Genomic DNA, 19049 nt, shown 5'->3' on the forward strand with positions numbered 1-19049 from the left:
ATACAAATTTATAAACATCCAACCTTGGAAAGAAAGGAAAGTTATAAGGACATACGACAGAACTTAAGTATAGAATACATTGTTTTCTTTATACTGCAAGCAATAACGGGGGGGAAGAAGTTGAATGTGTCATGGCCGTGCGAGTACATGAAAACACCAAAACATTAATAAACTAAAATGTAAAAGATGATAGATTTTTTTTTCCTTCAAAATACAAAATGCCAAATATCTAATGGGGAAAAAAGAAATAATTGAAATACATATCATAGGTACTGAAATGGTCATGTCAGCGTGGACAGTTACAAACAGAAGAGAAGAAAGCAAACTAAGCCAACACCAGGAAATGGTTTCCCCACTCACCTGGAGGGGAAGCCAGCATCTTGCAGGTGGGAGAACAGCGTTGTGGCCTCCCGAGGGGAACGTGTGTCTCGGGCCGTGTGGCGTGGACCCAGGGAGGAGCCAGCTCTTTCAAGCGCCCCCTCCCCCCCCAATGCTCTTTCATGGGGAGTATGCGCAGTAGAATGCAAAAGAAGGAGCATGCACAGTAGGAGTCAAAATTGTGACCATAAAATGGGGAGTGTACTAACCGGGAAAGTCTAGGAAAGAGATTGGATCATTTGAAAGGAGCTTATTCTTTCTCCTCCCGCCCCCTGCCCCAGAAGGAAGTATGTGGAAGCTTAGCCAGGGCCTTAAGGCAGCCTCTACCCGGTATCCTGCCTGCTCTCTGCCTCTCCGAGTGTGTGTGTGTGTGTGTGTGTGTGTGTGTGTGTGTGTGTGTGTGTGTGTGTGTGTGTTGCGCGCGCGCGCTGTCCTCCGAGTAGTCACCTTTTGATCTAATAAATCTTGCCATTATCACTAAACTCCTTTGTGAATGTCCCTGGAATTTTTGAATTTGAAGAGCCTCAGCCTCCAGGAACAGTAATTAAAACAGAGTAAATCTACCAAACTTTCAAGTGATAGCTAATGCTTATACTATACATCTTGCTCCAGAAAATAGCAAGGAAAAAAAAAAAAAAAAAAAGACATCTGCAAGAGAGGGCATATACTCAATTACTCAGGAATACCTTTATTTACCTTAGCCATATGTGAGCTGTTTCTTCTGATCCTTGGGCTCTGCAGGTTGAGACAGGGGAAGCAATCTTGGTTATAAAATGGGACAACTTATGCCAAAACCGGTTTGGCTCAGTGGATAGAGCATTGGCCTGCGGACCGAAGGGTCCCGGGGTTTGATTCCAGTCAAGGGCACTTACCTTGGTTGCGGGCACATCCCCAGTAGGGGATGTGCAAGAGGTAGCTGATCGATGACTCTCTCTCATGGATGTTTCTAACTCTCTCTCTCCCTTCCTCTCTGTAAAAAATCAATAGAATATATTTAAAAAATAAAATAAAAATAAAATGGGACAACTTCTTTCTTATCTGTAAAGGAATTTTTAAAAAGTATTTATATTGGGATGTAATACACTTACCATGAAATTCACTCCAAAAGTCTTCATCCACAAGCTTGCGCCTTCTCTTGGCAGGTATAACACTCTACAAGTTCTCCTAAATCTCTTATTACTTTATAGAAATGCTTGCTTTAGTAGTTTTCCTCTATAAGTATAAAGTATTGTCAGCATTCTCAAGCTGTCCTGTGTTTTGTTTTTTGTTTTTCACTCACCCAGTGAAACTTATCCGGGGTTCTGGCCTGTACTAACTACATATGAAGAAAGTAGCTTACTCACATATGATTAACTGAATACTAACGGACAAAAATAGTTTTCAAATATGCAATCAGAACGAGTATGAACAAACTCATACTTGTTTTGATCAGAGATAAAAGTTAACTTGTTAGTTTCTGAAAGGGAAAGAAAAAATAGACTCGTTCATAAAAAGAATATCATGAAATCAGAAAAATATTTTTATCCTCAGGCAAGAAAAACATGCTAAGTGGCATTTTGAGTGCTACCCATGGAGAGTAGTACATTGTTATAGGACTCCATGCTATTTCTTGGTATTAGTTCTCATCTTTATAGACAACCTATACACAATCATAATAAATATACATATACCATATTCAGTATGTAATGGTTCAGCATTTATTAACTGTGAGACCTTCAGAAAGTTGCCTAACTTCTGTTGCTCAATTTTCTTTTCTGTAAAATTCAGAGCTGTTTTTCCCTTACAATGGTCAAATGAGATAGTACATGGAAAATGACTAGAATGATGATGCCAGGCATATATGTCAAATTATTCATCTATTATCTATCTATCTATCTATCTATCTATCTATCTATCTATCATCTATCTATCTATCTACCTACCTATCATCTATCTATTGTATATACACACAGAATTAGGGACATTTTTATCACTTTAAAATCTGCTTATGAAATACAGCATACATGTGAGCTAAAATGATGCTTTGCAGATCATTTTGTGTATGAAACTGTATTATGCTTTTTTAAATTTACATGCTTTTTTTAAAAAAAATTAAGTTCTTTATTGTTGAAAGTATTACATATGTCTCCTTTTTCCTCCATTGACCTCTCCCATCCTCTAGCCTAGTACATGCCCTCACCCCCCTACTGTCTGTGTCCACTGGTTATGCTTATATGCATGCATACAAGTCCTTTGGTTGATCTCTTACCTCCCCACACCCCACCCCCTGAAGTTTGATGGTGTGTTAGATGCTTTTATGTCTATTAAAGGATCTATTTTTGTTTATCAGTTTATGTTGTTCAATATATGCCACAAATGAATGAGATCATGGGATATTTATCTTCCTCCCACTGGCTTATTTCGCTTAGTACAATGCTCTTCAGTTCCATTTATGCTGTTGCAAATGGTAAGAGTAGCTTTTTATTTTTATTTTTTTACAGCAGTGTAGTATTCCATTGTGTAGATGTATCACAGTTCTTAATCCACTTATCTATTGAGGAGTACTTAAGCTGCTTCCAAATCTTAGCTATTGTAAATTGTGCTGCTATGGACATAGGTGGGCATATATTTTTTCTGATGGTGTTTCTAAAATTTACATATTTAATTCATTAATTAGTTATATCACTGATACACTTTCATAGTGAATGAGAGTCAGCATTTCTCTCTGGATATGATTACATATGAATAGGCCCAAATCAGTGCACACCTATTGTTTGCTGTGCAGAGCCATCTCTCTATTCATTTCTGTAAAGTTATATGTGGGAATAGTGAACATCACCGTAAAATACTTATATTGTACTAGAGGCCCCATGCATGGATTTGTGCACATTGAGAGGATATTAATTAAAAGGTGGCCAGTGGGGCGGGACTGGGTGAGTAGGCCAGATATGCCCTGGAGCCAATCTCCTGCAGTGCCTTTACCCCCTAACCCCCAAACAGCCACACCTGGGGTGGTGCTGGGCTCAAAGGGCATCTGCTAAGTGAGTGGGGTCCCTCCAGCAGGTGGGGTCTCTTGGCCTGGTCTGTAGGGATCAGGCCAAACTCTGCAGTCCAATATTCCATTCCCTGAGGGGTCCGGGAGTGTGAGAGGGCACTCTGCAAAGTTGTTGTCCCTCAGCAGCTCCTGCATTGAGTGTCTGGCCCCTGGTGGTCAGTGTCATCATAGCTACCAGTCAGACGGTCAAATGGTTGCTTTTGCTTAGGCTTTTATATAGAGAGATTCTTAGGGCCTGGTGGCTTGTCAGAATGTTATGAATTCCTTGGTTACACTTCAAAAATATGGATTATTTGGTCCACTTCAATTTCTGGGGTAACAGCAAGTCGGTGACTCCCCACTCTATCTCCTGGGAAGAAGTCATGGAATGACCAGAAACAAAGATGTTCAGGCTATTTTCTACATTTTAAGCTTCTCAACTAGCATTAATGTAACGCATATATTTAAGTTTCTTCGTACATACATTATTTTTCTATAATAAAAAGTTACTCCCTAACTTTGCTTTTACCCTACCTGATCTGTTCATTTTAAAGATGTTAATGCATTTATGGCTCTTTTGGTTGACTGTGGGTATTTTGCTTTATCATTGGTTAATAATCTGATACAATGCTATCTGGATTGGGCTCATATTACAATAGAAGTACACCGACCTTTTACAATACAAAATATACCAAACGAAATAGTGCATTAATTGATAAGATATCTAAAAGACTGGCAATTTGCTTTGTTTTTTTGCTTTTACTTTTTTTAAAAATTTCTCCAGGTTTAAAAAAATATATATTTTATTGACTTTTCACAGAGAGGAAGAGAGAGGAATAGAGAGTTAGAAACATGGATGAGAGAGAAATATTGATCAACTGCCTCCTGCACACCCCGCACTGGGGATGTGGGCGCAACCAAAGTAAATGCCCTTGACTGGAATTGAACCTGAGACCCTTGAGTCTGCAGGCTGACACTATCCACTGAGCCAAACTGGTTAGGGCTATTTTTTTGCTTTTGAAAAATTTGTTTCAAAAAAATTGTCAATGAAATAAAATGTGTTCAAAATAAAATAAATAAAAATAAAATGAAGACTGAAGTCCTGTTATTCTTTTTAATTTTTCTGATGGTTAATAAAGTAACAATATGCTTATATTATTTTTTTATGTTACATGTTAAATTTCTTATTAATAATTGAGGATGAGTGGAAACACAAGCCCTACTTCTCCTTATCTTTAAAAACAATTGAAGTTCATTTAGTCTTTTACTGTCCAGGTATATTTTGTCTTAATTGTTTTTTGTATGAATTTGAAAAAAAATAGACTCTGCTATTATTAGGTGAAGTGTTTTATAAATATTAGTTAAAATTGGTTGATAATGTTGTTCAATATTCTTGTTTTATAAATTACTATAATTCTATTAATTTCTGAGAGAAGGGGGTTAAAGTGACAAGATATTGTGCTTTTCTTCCTCTTCTTTTAAGTTTTTGTTTCATGTGTTTTACATTTCTCTTATTAAATGCACACACAATTAGGATTGTTTTATCCTCTTAATAAATTGACCCACTTATTATGAAATGAAGCTCTTCATTCACAAATATTCCTTCTTCAGAAATCTGGGAGAAAGAATTGTAAATAGATTTTTTTTGGAAAGAGTTCTTGTCATATTGATATTTTTCAAGGCCCAACAAAGTATATTCTTCCTTTTCCTATCAGCGATCAGAGCCAAAAAGAACAAGTCAGGGAAAAGTTAGCTTTATTACTAAAAACATTTATTTTGAATAATATGATATAAATTTACATAAACATGGGCTTCCCAATTCTTCCCTTCAGAATGAAGCATATTCCCCACCCAGTCACTGGCATCGGTTGACAGTAGCAGAGCCTCTGATAGTGATACAAAGTTAAAAATCCTAATTAATTTATGAATATTTCTCCCATGGACCTCCTTTCCAAATCCTAAATGAGTTACATACTCATTCAAGGCTCGGTGGAACATCAAAGTTCACCTCACATTTCATCTTTTTTTTTTTTTTTTTTTATCTCTTTTAGGCAGAATTAACTGAACTTTGGATAAGTACAGGTATCTTTTCCTCCCTTCTCTCTTCTCTACAATCTGTTTCCCTTAGACATGCTGATTTACCCGTTATGACCAAGACCACCACTCTGCTTATAAGATTAGATGCACCAACATCTGTGGTCCAGTATAAGTTGTAAAAACATATTGCATATATTAATCTCCTGGTTCTTTTACATTTATACTGTGTCTAGTATGTGCTGGGTACTTTTCTGGGTATGTGAGAGAGATTCATGAACAAAGCAGACTGAAGTCCCTGTTCTCATTCTAGAAACATTAACATTTCAAGTTAGTCTCTTATCTTGTTAGAGATGTGTTTTTTAAAAAAATAAAGATAAAAATCATTTTCAACTTTTATTAGTAAACATAAATTACATGTTTGATGGGAAGGAAGTGTATCTATGTGAATTTATAATACATAAAAAAAGCTAGCTTTTCTGAAATTGCCTTAACCCATATACGGGAAAGCTAACGACAAACACCTTTTCTACTGCATATGTATTTTTTTGCATCTTCACAACTGGCACTACTTATGCCCTTCTTAAAAATGAAGGCACAATGTCCACTTCCTTCAATAGTGAACCTGGAACAAAACAGAGAAATGATTTACTAAGCCTCATGAAAAATAACTAGGCACAGCCTAACAGATATAATGTAAACTTTGATGACCATGTTTCAGAATGTGCAACGTGAAACTAATAGAGGGAATAAAATGAGCTGCTTCTATTCTCTTAGTAGTCTTCAAATTTTACCCTGGACCGTGGTTAGGGGAAGAAATGAACACTATAGAGGTTTACTGCCTTAGTAACAAAGACAGTCCTGGAACGTTAGGCTGTTTTATAATATAGTAAACATTGTAAATCATTTTGTTGATTACATTCTTCTCTTTATACTTTCAGATGAGAATTCGCAAATCCATTTACTTAGCTACTTAAAGATTATAGAGAGGGAGAATGTAATTGATATTTCAATGACTGCCACCCTTCACACATTTAAGAAAATTGGTCTGTCTTAAGGCTGAGACATATATTCCTTTGTCCACTCTTTGCAGCCATCGTCATAGTGAAATAGGTATTTTGTATTTGACTATAACAAACATAAAAATTATAAGTAAAATATCTAGGAAGAGTTTATGAGTTCCTATTATATTTTAAGTCATATAAGAACACAGGAAATTAAATGTTCAAAAGAAAAATAAAATGGTAAATCATGAATTTATGGTTATATCATAATTAAAATGCTTTCAGCACTTATTTTTTTTTGGGGGGGGGGAGCTTTGTAGCATCTGGTGTACACTTTCTTAATTTCTAGGGTATCTTCAAAATTTTATCCTGCCTGTTTTAAAGATATATGTGTCTTTCTGTGCCTATACATTCTTCCTGTGCCTATACATTTTATCCTGCCTGTTTTAAAGATATATGTGTCTTTCTGTGCCTATACAACTGAGAACTTACCAACTCTGATGGACTGAATTATGACTTCCCCAAATTTACATATTATAGAACTAACCCCTAGCAGCTCAGAATGTATTTGTATTAGAACATAAAGTGTTTGCCAAGGTGATTATGTTAAAATGATGTCTTTAGGGCAGGCTCTAATCCAATATTACTGATGTTCTTATAAGAAGAAAATTATATACAGATAGGTGTTGGCAGAGGGAAGGCCATGTGAAGACACAGAGGGAAAAGATGGCCATCAACAAACCAGGGAGGGAGGCTTTATAAGAAATCAACCCAGCTGACACTTTGATCTGGTACTTCTAATCTCCAGAACTGTTGTTTTAGGCATCTTGTCTGATATTACAGTAGCCTATGCAAACTAATATACCAACTGTAAGCAACATATAGCTCTTTTACTTCTCCCTCTATTTTAAAATGAACTACATATACTATACTACACGATAACATGTTAAGCTGTCAATATTTTCTCTCAAGAAAATACCTTATTAGGTTTTGTAGTCAGAAAATTTATTGTACTCTTTCTTACATTTTTTAAAGTTGAAAACATAATTACTGACTATATTATTTTCCTCAAATCATTGTGTGTATTTTTGACACAAATTGGATATTAACACAATGGTAACAGGAGAAATTTTTCTAAATTTATGCTATTTTTTTTAATCTAGGAAATATCATAAAACATATTGCTACTCTTTTTATATAGCTAGTAAAAGGTAGCTAGTGATCCCCTCTACGAGAAACTCAATATCCTTCTTATTTCTTTCTCTTCCTTGAAGTTGAAGAAAATCTTTAGAACAAAAATAGAGTTTAAAGGTACAATCAGTTCCTCAAGCTAAGGAGCATAAAAAAGTTCTAAAACTTGAAACAAAAGCCAAGAGGAGCAAATATGTTATATTTCTCACTTATTCTCTTTCATTTCAAGCCACCAATGGATGGAGTAATTGTTGGCTTGAGTGTAATTTCTAAGACTCCCCTGTCAATGAGAGTCTACAGCAACAACAAATGAACAAAAGGCAAAGTTCAAATGAACAAGGTGGGAAGAGGCAAGGATCAAACTACTTATATTTTCATTTAGTCTAGGATAAAAGGAATACTTGTGGCTCGTATGTGCTCTAGTTCAAGTCACCATGTAGAAGTAAATATTGGTATCTGATGCCAAACCCTCACTAAAGACCAAATGCTTGACTGAATGTCTCTCTGGCATCTACTTGTTGAGGCCCTTTTTGGGACATGGTGTGGAGGACCTATGAGGCTAGAATCCTTACCATGCTTAATATTGATACATTTAATAACAAATACATGTTTTTAAGACTTACCTATTGCTTAATGCATCACCATTCGCCCACATCCAGCGTCCACTTGCATTTTGCTTTCTCAGTCCAATCCAATAAGAAGAGGTCCCCAGATGGTAGGTCAAAAAGTCCTTTGACAAGATACAGACTGTTGTAATGAATGTCTCCTCACTTGTTCATTCTCACTATCTTCAGTGCTAATGTCCTTCTTTGACCCCATTATTCTCTTGTTAGGGTTACTGCAACAGCTTTGTAAGATGACACTGTGCTTTTTTTAATATTTGCCATTCGCTAGTCCATCAGAGCAAGGACAATGATTGTTTTTTAAAACTTAAGTCAGATCGTGTCATATTTTTGTTCATAATTCTGCAAATCTCCGTATTTTACTTTACAAAAGTCTACAAGTCCCTAATAACCCATATCCTTTACTCACCCCCTTGTTCTAGGCACACTGACTAGCTGCCCCTTTTCTGTTCCTTGACTATTCTAGGCAAATACACTGAATGGCCAGATTACTATGACCACCTGACATTTGTAGGCAAATTAGCCGTACACTGCATCGTATGGGATCTGGAAGCTGAAGGTCTGTTTGAACACCTTTGCTGTCTGCAGTTACCAAGATAAAAATGTCTCCAATTCTCATAGGAACACAAGGATTGGACAGCCGAGCATTGGAAAAAAGTCATGTGGTCCAATGAATCACGTTTCCAGTTGCATCATGCAGATGGCAGAGTGAGAATTTAGTGGAAACAGCATGAAAGCATGCACCTTACATGCATGAATACAACCCTTCAAGCTGGTGGGGGCAGTGTTATGGTTTGGGGCATGTTTTCCTGGCATGATTTGGGCCCTTTAATTCTTGTGGAACAACGTCTAAATAGTATAACATACCTGAGTGTCATTGCTGATCAAGTTCATCCTAACATGTTGATGGCGTATTCCAATGGAGATGGCTTCTTCCAACAAGACAATGCACCATGCCATGGTGCTCGTATTGTGCAGGAGTGGTTTCAAGAACATGAGGGTGGCCCCCACAATCACCAGATCTCAATCCAATTGAGCATTTATGGGACGAAGTTAAAAAAGCCATCAGCCAGCTGGTTCCACAACCATTAAATCTCACAGAACTGGACAGTGCTATTCATCAGGCATGGGTCAGATTCCTCGCATCACCTTTCAACATCTCATGGAGTCAATGCCAAGAAGAATTGCCTCAGTATTGAAGGCAAAAGGTGGCCCAACGAAGTACTGATGGGGGGTGGTCATAATAATCTGGCCACTCGGTGCATCTATCTTAATGTCTGTGCTCCAGTTGTTTCCTTTTCCAGGGAAGTTTATCCCTCAGGTTCCCTTGACTAACTCCCTCATATACTTTATATCTTTGCTCAAGCGTCATCATCTCAATGAGAGAAGACTATCTTACTTGCAGCCTACCCACTTGGAACATTCACAATAACCACTTAATTTAAAAAATATATATATATATTTGCATAAAATGTACTAACTTCTATTATCTTACATAATTTACACATTTGATATAACTATTTTTTATTCCCTGTCTCTTCCCTTAGGATGTAGGCTCCATAAAGGCAAATATATTTGTTTTGTTGCATCATGTACCATAACTATGCAGTATACTTGTCAGATAGTAGCTCAAAAAATTAAAATGGGATTTATAACGCAAAGGAAAAATCTAACCACTTCATTCTGGGAGGTGAATATGACCAGAGTTCCATAATAGGCCATACAGTTTGCCTGGCCGTCTCTCCAAGTTTTTTCTTGTTCAGATCGAAAGAAGCATTTATTACGCATTTGATTCCAGCCTTGTGGACATGTAATGGCATCCCAAGTGCATGCCCTTTCTTTAAACATCGTTGGATTGTTAACTAAAATTAACACAGTGATAGAGAGAAAAAAATGAATGAAGTCTAAGAAATAGAAAGAATTTAACCTTTAGGGTAAAAGGTTATCATTTATTTAACATTGAAATAATGTATTTTTTCCATATTCAACTCAAATGGTTTAACTTTAAACATCAATTCAAAAAAATTAAAGATAAAAAAAACCCCAAAGTATAAAGAAATCAGGATTGAAGAATTCAGATCTATGCTTAATTTAAGATGGTAATAATAAATAAACAAACTTACAGAAACTCAAACTTTTTAAGCCATGTCCCTCCCAGTTTTTTCATACTACTGCTGTTTTCTCTATTCATCTATCTCTTTTCTGTAGCCTACTATGGCTTCAGGAACATGTCCCACTGTAAATAAACCCATTCTCTCTATTCATAACCAGAGAGGGCTGATTCCCTTTTGCTAACTTAACTGTCAATAGATGTGTTTCAAAAACTACATTTCCCCAGCAGTTGGCATTTTTCTTTATCCTTAAACACAAAACAATGGAGGGGGAAATGTTGAAATTTTACTAGTTTTTTACTCTCCACTTTTTGCTCTCCAACTTACTGCAATTAGATAAATGAAGTTACTTGTTAATGTATAGCCCCGAGAAAAACAAGGTTTACCAAAAGGACACTTCTTACCCGCAGCTGATATAAATTACTGGTTCATAGTCAAACCTATAAATGGGAAGATCTTCAAATGGAGCAATAATCCAGCAGTGTGAAACTGGTATAAAAGCTAAGTGAAACAATCAGATCACCAAAACTGTTTAAAAGTATCAAGTTAAAATGATTCAAAAGCATCAAGTTCCAAAAAACAGCTAGCACAAAAGTGAGTATTTGGTTCAGAACTTGAGTCACCAGAAAACCAAGCTTTCTCATTCATTCATTGATTCATTCATCAACTACAAGTTGAGCTTTTATTATATGCAAGGCACCTTTGTAGCTCTAGAAATACAATAGTGTACATAACACACACACACACACACAAAATGTTTGTTCTAATGGGATTTACATATATAGATAATTATTAGTTGGTCAAAAAATATATCACAGAGAGGAAGATTGGGGTTGTTGGTGGAGAGTTGCAATTTTAATGCAGTTATCAGGATAGGGTTCAATGAGAAGTTATGTACTTAAGACTTGAAGTAAGTAAGCTAGTGAGACATAAGCATGCACAGGGCAAGATCTACTCAACCAAAGATGAAGAGATAAAATATAAAGTGTTTGGCTTATTTACAAAATAGTGAATATGCCTATATGACTTGGGAAAAGGCAAGTAGTGAGAGATGAGATCACAATCAGTAATTGGGTGACTGAATCTGATTGATCCTTATAGGCCATTAGCAGGCTTTTGGCATTATTCCAAGTGAATAAGAAATTTGCAGTACTTTAAACAGATCTGCTTTCTTTAAAAGTTTTGTTAAAAAATATACTCTAAAACTGTACTGTCCAGTATAGTAGCCATTAGCCAGACATATCTGTTGAGCACCTGAAATATGACTAGTTCAAATCTATATGTCCTGTAAGTATAAAATATACACTAAATGTCAAAAACTTAGTACCAAAAGTGAATGTAAAAATCTTATTAATAATTTTATATTGTTACATGGTGTAATGATACTATATTGACTATAATGGGTTAAATAAAAATACAATCAAAGCAATTTTTTATTAGTTTCCTTTTTCCTTTTTAAAATGTGGCTTCTAAAATATAAATGACATTTTTGGCTAACATATTTTCACTGGAAAATTTTGCCCTAGAAGGTTAAGGGTGGAAAAGGGGAGAAGATGTTAACTAGGAACAGGATGGTAAGAGTAGAGGTGGTGAAAAGTACTCAGATTCTGATTATATTTTGAAAGACCAAGCAAATTTGCTGATTATATATGGGTTTGAGAAGAGAAAAAAAAAGAGACAAAACATGATTCTAAGGATTTGTATTTCATAATTGGAAGATAGAGCTGCTATTTCCTGAGATGAGGTAAACTTCAGAGAGAAGAGATGACAGGGGAGAGGTAGATAAACATTTCAGTTTAGACAATGTTAAGTTTGAGATATTTGACAGTCAAGTAGGTAGATTTAAAAAATTTGAACTCAGGGAAGAGACCCAGCTTGGAGATGTGTATTTGGAGGTCATCATGTGACATTTAAAGTAAAAAATTTGGTCCAGATGGCCAAAGATGCAAAGGTAGATAAAGAGGAAAATGACCCTTTTCAGGGATTGACCGTTGGGGCACACCAAATTAAGAGGTCAGGGAGAAAAGAAGGAACAAGCAAAGGAAGTCTGGAAAGAGGGATAAACTAGATAGGAAGCAAGCCATGAGAGAATGGTGTCTTGGAAGCCATATGAACAAGTTATTACCAGGAAGATGGAGTGTTGATTGCTGCAAATAGGTCAAGTAAGAAGAAAATTGAGAATTGACCACTGGATTTAGCAATATGAAAGTTACTAATGAAATTGAAAGACAAGCTGGGTGGAAAAAGAGGAAGTGGGAACCTGATTCAAATAGATATAACAACAAATGGGAAGATAGAAATTAGAAAAAAAACTAGCAGAATTTTTTTCAAGGTGATTACTGTAGAATAGAAAGTAAATATATTGGCAGCTAATGGAAGTCTAATTTTTAAAGGTAAGTTATATACCACCATATTGTATTGCTGATGAGATGTTTTCATAGAACATAAAAAGAAACAAACCAAAACAAAACACCTGATGATATAGGGAAGAGAGAGAAAAAGAGAGAGAGAGAGAGAGAAAGAGAGAGAGAGAGAGAGAGAGAGAGAGAGAGAGAGAGAGAGAGAGAGAGAGAATATGAATTACTAAAGTATTATTACTGATTGGGCTATAGGCTTTAGTGTGGAACATGACTACTTCACTACTTCATCAATAGTACCAGGAGTCTGAACAGATAGAAGTGGAGGCAAGTAAGTAGGTGTGGTCTTGAAAGTTGGTTTTTTTTTTGTTTTTTGTTTTTTACTAATTGTTATAATTTTTGAAGTAAAATTTGAAGCAAAGATATAGATATGAGAGTAAATATGGGGAAAGAGGAATTAATTCAGCACAGATGCTTCTCCCTTCATAAAGCTTTAATTGAATACCAAAAGCAAATTTATAATCTCCTGTTCTGCTTCATATTGGGCACACTTCTATTTTCAATTATTTGTGTTATTACTGTTTGTTAATATGCTTGTTTCTTAGGTATTGATGGATTCCTCTGAGGCCAGAAATCACCCCCCCCCCTTTTTTTTTTCATTTGGTTATCACCACCACCTAGTACTTGCCTGAAGTTCAATAGATATTCATTGAAAGAATGATCATTCTAGAAAGCAAAGCAAATGCCTACATTTGAAGATAAATTAGATGCTTTTTCTGAGAGACCATTTTCTGTTTCAATTGTTCAGTGTAGAATAAGAAAATTATCAATATATTTTTAGCAAAAAAAAAAAAAAATTGTTCACTTACATTTTCTAGGAAAGCCTAGCATTGCCCAAAGAAGAATGGTGAGGCCTGCAAATAGCATGCATGATACAATTAGCATTTTCTTTGTTTCTATACCTAGGGAAAAGACATGTATGTCATTTTTTTTATCTTCTACAGAAAAGCAAGCAAACTAACTTCTTTTTTTCTTTCTTTCTGTTTTCTCTATGTTCTGTTCACAACCCAGTAATCAATATATTAGGACGGTGAGAAAAGGCACAAATGTCTGAATTTTCATCAGCAACAGCCTCAACGTGCATTGGCTCCACTTTTTGATGCCATTTCTGAGAACTATGTTACTCAGTCTTCTGCCCCTTTTACAACACAGATAACCAATATCCTCCTGGGACATTTTAATGAAAAGCTGTCTTTAAAAAAGAAAGAAAGAAAGAAAAAAAGATTCACTTCTCCAAATGCTGTGATGTTGGGAGTATGGGGGTTGTATTTCCTTTTGGGTGCAAACTGAGATCAGGAAAGGATGATAGGAAGATAAAACAAGGCCGACCTCTGTCTCTCCCTTACCTGGTCTCTTGGCCTCCTGCTCCATAGCTTCCGTCACTTCCAGACTCTCAGTCCCTGTTTTCTCCATCTCGTTTGCGCTCCTGGATGAATTCATCTGAGGTCACAGCTGCTGGGATAATCCTGGGGTTGAACTGCAAATTGAGAATTATATGTGGTGAATACTACAGGGAACGGAGACACTAGTATTTCAGGAGGATGGTGTGGCAAAACGCAAGTGGAAATAGCACATCAACCTAGTATCCTCCACTCGGGCCCACGAGGGCAGCGCCTATCAACTGCCATTGCCTCGGATTTTTTTTAAGAGGCTGGGACAGTAACTGCTACCCAGCTAACAACAACCCGCCCCCTTGCCCCAGTGGCTAAGGCTCCACTCCCAGGATTGGCTGGAGGACTCTGAGAATTCAATCTCTGATTGGCTCCTGCTCACTGCTCAAAGCAGGGAATGGAGAGACCCCTATTTTCCTTTTTTTTAATGCTGTTTTGCAGTCTCCCTAAAATCTCAAACCTGAGACAATTTTACAACATACAGATTATTTGTTTGTAAGCTGTGCAGACTCTCCAGCACTACAAAATGGCTCTGCTCTTCGCCCCACGTTTTTTTTTTAAATTATTTTTTAATTTTAAGTATATTTTTAAATTTTATTTATTTATTTATTTTTAAGTATATTTTATTGATTTTTTTTTTTTTTACAGAAAGAAAGGATGAAGGATAGAGAGCCAGAAACATTGATGAGAGAAAAACATCAATCAACTGCCTCCTGCACACCCACTACTGGGGATGTGCCCACAACCAAGGTACATGCTCTTGACTAGAATTGAACCTGGGACTCTTGAGTCCACAGGCCGACGCTCTACCCACTGAGCCAAACTGGCCAGGGCTCATTTTTAAAAATAAAATTTTCTGTTCTTAACTTCTGAGTTCTAAGTTTATCTGTTGATTGCTGAGGGGTACATTTGGGGCAGACAAACCCATTGTTCTTAAATGTTTCCACTGTTCTTGAATGAAGGTTTGTTTCATATACAGGGAGTCCTCATTTTGAGCAGTAAAGCAGGATAATAAAAAATGTGTGAGCTACGACCATGTCATGTTATTTTAATAATCAAAGGGGGGAAACTATGATAGTTCTATGTTTTACCTTAAAAATATTTTTAAATCCTCATCAGAGGATATTTTTCCATTGATTTTTAGAGAGAGGGAAAGAGAGAGAGAAACATTGATGTGAGAGAGACACATGGATTGGTTGCCTCCTGTAGGATCTCTCCTGGCTCCAGGTGAGGAGCCTGCAACCTGGGTACATGCCCCTGACCAGAATCAACCAGGGACTTTTTGGGCCACAGGCCAACACTTTATCAACTGAGCCAAACCAGCTAGGCCTGACCTTTAAAATTTTTGTTGAAACATTAAAAGCTCTCTTATTCTCCCTAAAAAATGTATAGGAAATAGAAAACCAGCACAACTAATAATATATTTTTTAGAACATTGTATGTAGTTTGAAACATTACAAGCATTGAGAATTAAAATGAGAGTCTTAAGCCCTCAATGGTAGCCAACTACTTAGGAAATGTACAGGAACTAACCCTGATGCGAATCAGTTTGAGATGAAGTAGTTCTTGCCTCTCATTCTAGTCTTGATTCCAAAGTGTGGCTGAAATGTATCCCTCTCCAGTTGAGCCAAAACTTCAGTGTGTAAAGTCTGCATGGGTGGCCCCAAACATTCCTCTCCGCAGTTTTGGATTGTGAGAGGGATGTCCACCAGAATTGGGCCTAAACAGGCAGACGAATGTCCCTCGAGGGGTCCCAGATTGGAGAGGGTGCAGGCTGGGCTGAGGGACAACTCCCCCCCCCCACCCCGCCCCTTGCACTGGACCTCTAGTACACATATAAACATACATTAAATATACATATACCTTATTTTACACCTAAATTATGGATTAAATGTTTGTATATCCCAAAATACATGTGTTGAGCCTCTTCCTCCTAATGTGATAGTATTAGGAAATGAGCACTTGGCTAAGTAATTAGGTTTAGATGAAGTAATGACAGTAGAGCCCCCATAATGTGTGTGTGTGTGTGTGTGTGTGTGTGTGTGTGTGTATTTGCAAAACAAGAGAAAATTGAAGCTCTAAATAATAATTGGGACTCTGATCCAGACATAAATTTGTCTTTCTTACTTTCAATGCATCTGAGAGCACCATTAACTATTAATCTTGGGTTAATGGTGCTTTCAGTGGGGGCGGGGGGTGGTAAGGCCAGAGGGTGGGGTGGGAACTGGGTGGAGGGGAGCTGAAGAGGAAAGAGGAACAACTGTAATAATCTGAACAAGAAAGATTTATTAGTAAAAAAATAAAAAGAAAAATATGTAATCTATACTAATAATAGAGGTATATGCTAATTGTTTGGGATGCCATCACAGTAATGGTAACAACCAACAGGCTGCCGGGGGTTACAAGGTTGGCAGGGGGATTAGTGAGCGACCACCGAATGACTGAACAGCAGACTATATTGGGCGACCAGGTTGACAGGAGGGTTAGTGAGGGACAATCAAATGACAGAGCAGCAGGCTGCATGGGGTGACCAGGCCTTCAGAATGGGCAGTTAATGGTGACCAAGCCAACAGGCTGGCAGGGAGGGGGGGGAGGGGGACATGGCAGTTAGAGGTAATTAGGCAGGCAGGCAGGTGAGAAGTCCTGGATTGTGAGAGGGATATCTAACTACAGTCAGATATCTTCCAAGGGGTCCCAAATTGGAGATGGTACAGGTTGTGCTGAGGGGACCCCACCTCCTGTCATGAATTTTGTGCACTGGGCCTCTAGTCTATATATATATGCCTAAATGACCATTACAGAAGAACAACAGGAAGCTATGATGTGCACTGAGCAGGCAAGTAGGTGAGTGGTTAGGGGTGAGAGGTCCCAGACTGTGAGAGGGATGTCCAACTGCTAGATGTCCGGTTGCAGGGATTGGGCCTAAACAGGCAGTTGGGATGAGGTAGTTCTTGCCTCTCATTCTAGTCTTGATTCCAAAGTGTGACCAAAATGTATCCCTCTCCCCTGAGGGGTCCTAGATTATGAGAGGGTGCAGGCCAGGTCCAGTATGAATTTTATGCACTGGGCCTCTAGTATAACCTAATAATAGAGTGATATGCAAATTAACCATCACTCTGCTATACCAGCCATGCCCACCAGCCAATCAGAGAGAGTATGCAAATTAACCACCATCTTTGTTGGGTTAATTTGCATACACAGAGGAAGGGAGGGAGGAGTGAAGACTGAAGACAGCATAGAAGAAAGAGGGAGGGAAAGTGGAAAGAAGGTGGCTTCAGCTGCTGGAGGAAAAGCACTGGCAGCATGGGCGGGGCGGGGCGAGGTGCATGGTGGCGCCAGGAGGCAGTGGGGGAGGCGGGCATGGCAGATCAGGTGGGCGGGGCAGGGTGGGGCACGCAGCAGTGGTATGCACAGCCCCAGAGGTGGCAGCAGTGGGCTCAGCCTAGGAGGCAGCGACAGCAACAGCCAGCACAGAGGGTCGGGCATGCAGAGCAAAGTGCACTGCAGTGGTGGCAGCATGTGTGGTTGCCGAGATGGTGGCGGAGGTGTCCATGGGCATGGTGGGGCAGGCAGGATGGGCGGGGTGCACCCCACCTGTCCTGCCCACCCCGCCCTGCCTGCCACAGCGGGAGAGGTGGGGGGGTGGGAGAGGTGGGGCTGGCGGAAGGGAAGCCAGCCAGAAGTCTTGCAGGAATATTCCTGCAACAGGTGCCTAGTATATATTACAAACACATATAAATATATTATAAATATATATAAATATGTATAATTTTGTTCATTTTGCCATGGGATTCTACTTTATTATATTTTACCATATAAACAAACTTAGCTCTTCTATTGTCAATTGTATGAATCTTGAATGGCTTTATTCATCTTGTTTCTAAAGGTCTTTCTCACTTAAAGATAATAATTTCAAAAAATACACCAGTGCATATTTTCTTCTAAAATGTTAATGTTTTCATTTATATATATATATATATAAATATATGATCCACAAGGAAAATAGAAGGGCTAGTCTATTCCCACCACAAGAGGCTTTAAAAAAAAATAGGAGGCATTATGGCCTGTGGAGGTCTCAACTCTACTACTTGTCATTTGTGTGATGTTGGATAAAGACAATCTCTTTTTTGTTTTATTTATTTTCACTTTAAAATATATTTTTATTGATTTCAGAGAGGAAAGGAGAGGGAGAGAGAGATAGAAACATAAATGATGAGAGAGAATCATTGGTCAGCTGCCTCCTGCACACTTCCTACTGGGGACCCAAGGCATGTGCCCTTGACCGGAATTGAACCCGGGACCTTTCAGTCCACTGGCCGACATTCTATCCACTGAGCCAAATTGGCTAAGGCATAACCTCTTTTTAATTTTAATTTTATTTTATTGATTTGAGAGAGAGAGGAAGGAGAGGGATAGAGAGATAGAAACATCAGTGGTGAGAGAGAATCACTTATTGGTCATCTATTGCATGCCCCTCATTGGAAACAGAGCCCACTACCAGGTCTGAGAGTCAAACCTATGACCTCTTGCTCCTTAGGTCTACACTCAACCGAGTCACAAGACCTAGGCGGGACATGACCTCTTAATAGCTCACTTCCGCATTTGTAAAATAAGGGCGATGATAAAAGTATTAGAGCTGTAAAGATAAAACTAGCGTTAGTTAAGTGCTTAGGATGAGATAATCACATGTTTTGCATATTCTTTCTTTTAAATGTTGCTGGCAAGATGTTCACTCTCATATTTTTAGATAAATTTTGATAGCATTTTTCAAGTATCTGGAGGAAAATTTGTTAGTACTTTAAGTTGACATTGCTTGTTTAGATACATTAAGGAGAAGTGACTTTTTTTTTTATTACAATATCGATACTTGCAATCCAAAAGAATGTT

General features: G+C 37.8%; 1 protein-coding gene across 1 annotated transcript; it reads right to left on the minus strand.

The window, feature by feature from the left end:
- Positions 1–5435: 5435 nt before the first annotated feature.
- LOC118730106 (C-type lectin domain family 2 member F-like) lies at positions 5436–13669 on the minus strand. Its single transcript, XM_036457817.1, has 4 exons — positions 13581–13669; positions 9918–10105; positions 8244–8350; positions 5436–6050 (listed from the first exon to the last, which is right to left on the minus strand). Exons 1-4 carry the CDS (start codon positions 13654–13656, stop codon positions 5936–5938), a joined length of 486 nt encoding a protein of 161 aa, XP_036313710.1. The 5' UTR covers positions 13657–13669; the 3' UTR covers positions 5436–5935.
- Between the last annotated feature and the right edge of the window lie 5380 nt (positions 13670–19049).

The sequence above is a fragment of the Pipistrellus kuhlii genome, unplaced genomic scaffold (assembly GCF_014108245.1).
Source record: "Pipistrellus kuhlii isolate mPipKuh1 unplaced genomic scaffold, mPipKuh1.p scaffold_m20_p_3, whole genome shotgun sequence".
Taxonomy (NCBI): Eukaryota; Metazoa; Chordata; class Mammalia; order Chiroptera; family Vespertilionidae; genus Pipistrellus; species Pipistrellus kuhlii.

Excerpts from the sequence above, each read along its gene's own strand:
- LOC118730106 (XM_036457817.1), bottom strand. The coding sequence starts at position 13,656 with ATGCTAATTGTATCATGCATGCTATTTGCAGGCCTCACCATTCTTCTT. Across the intron at positions 10,106-13,580 it reads GCTAGGCTTTCCTAGAAAAT|TTAACAATCCAACGATGTTT; the intron begins GTAAGTGAACAA and ends TGTTAATTTTAG. Across the intron at positions 8,351-9,917 it reads TCACCTCCCAGAATGAAGTG|GACTTTTTGACCTACCATCT; the intron begins GTTAGATTTTTC and ends ATCTTGTCAAAG.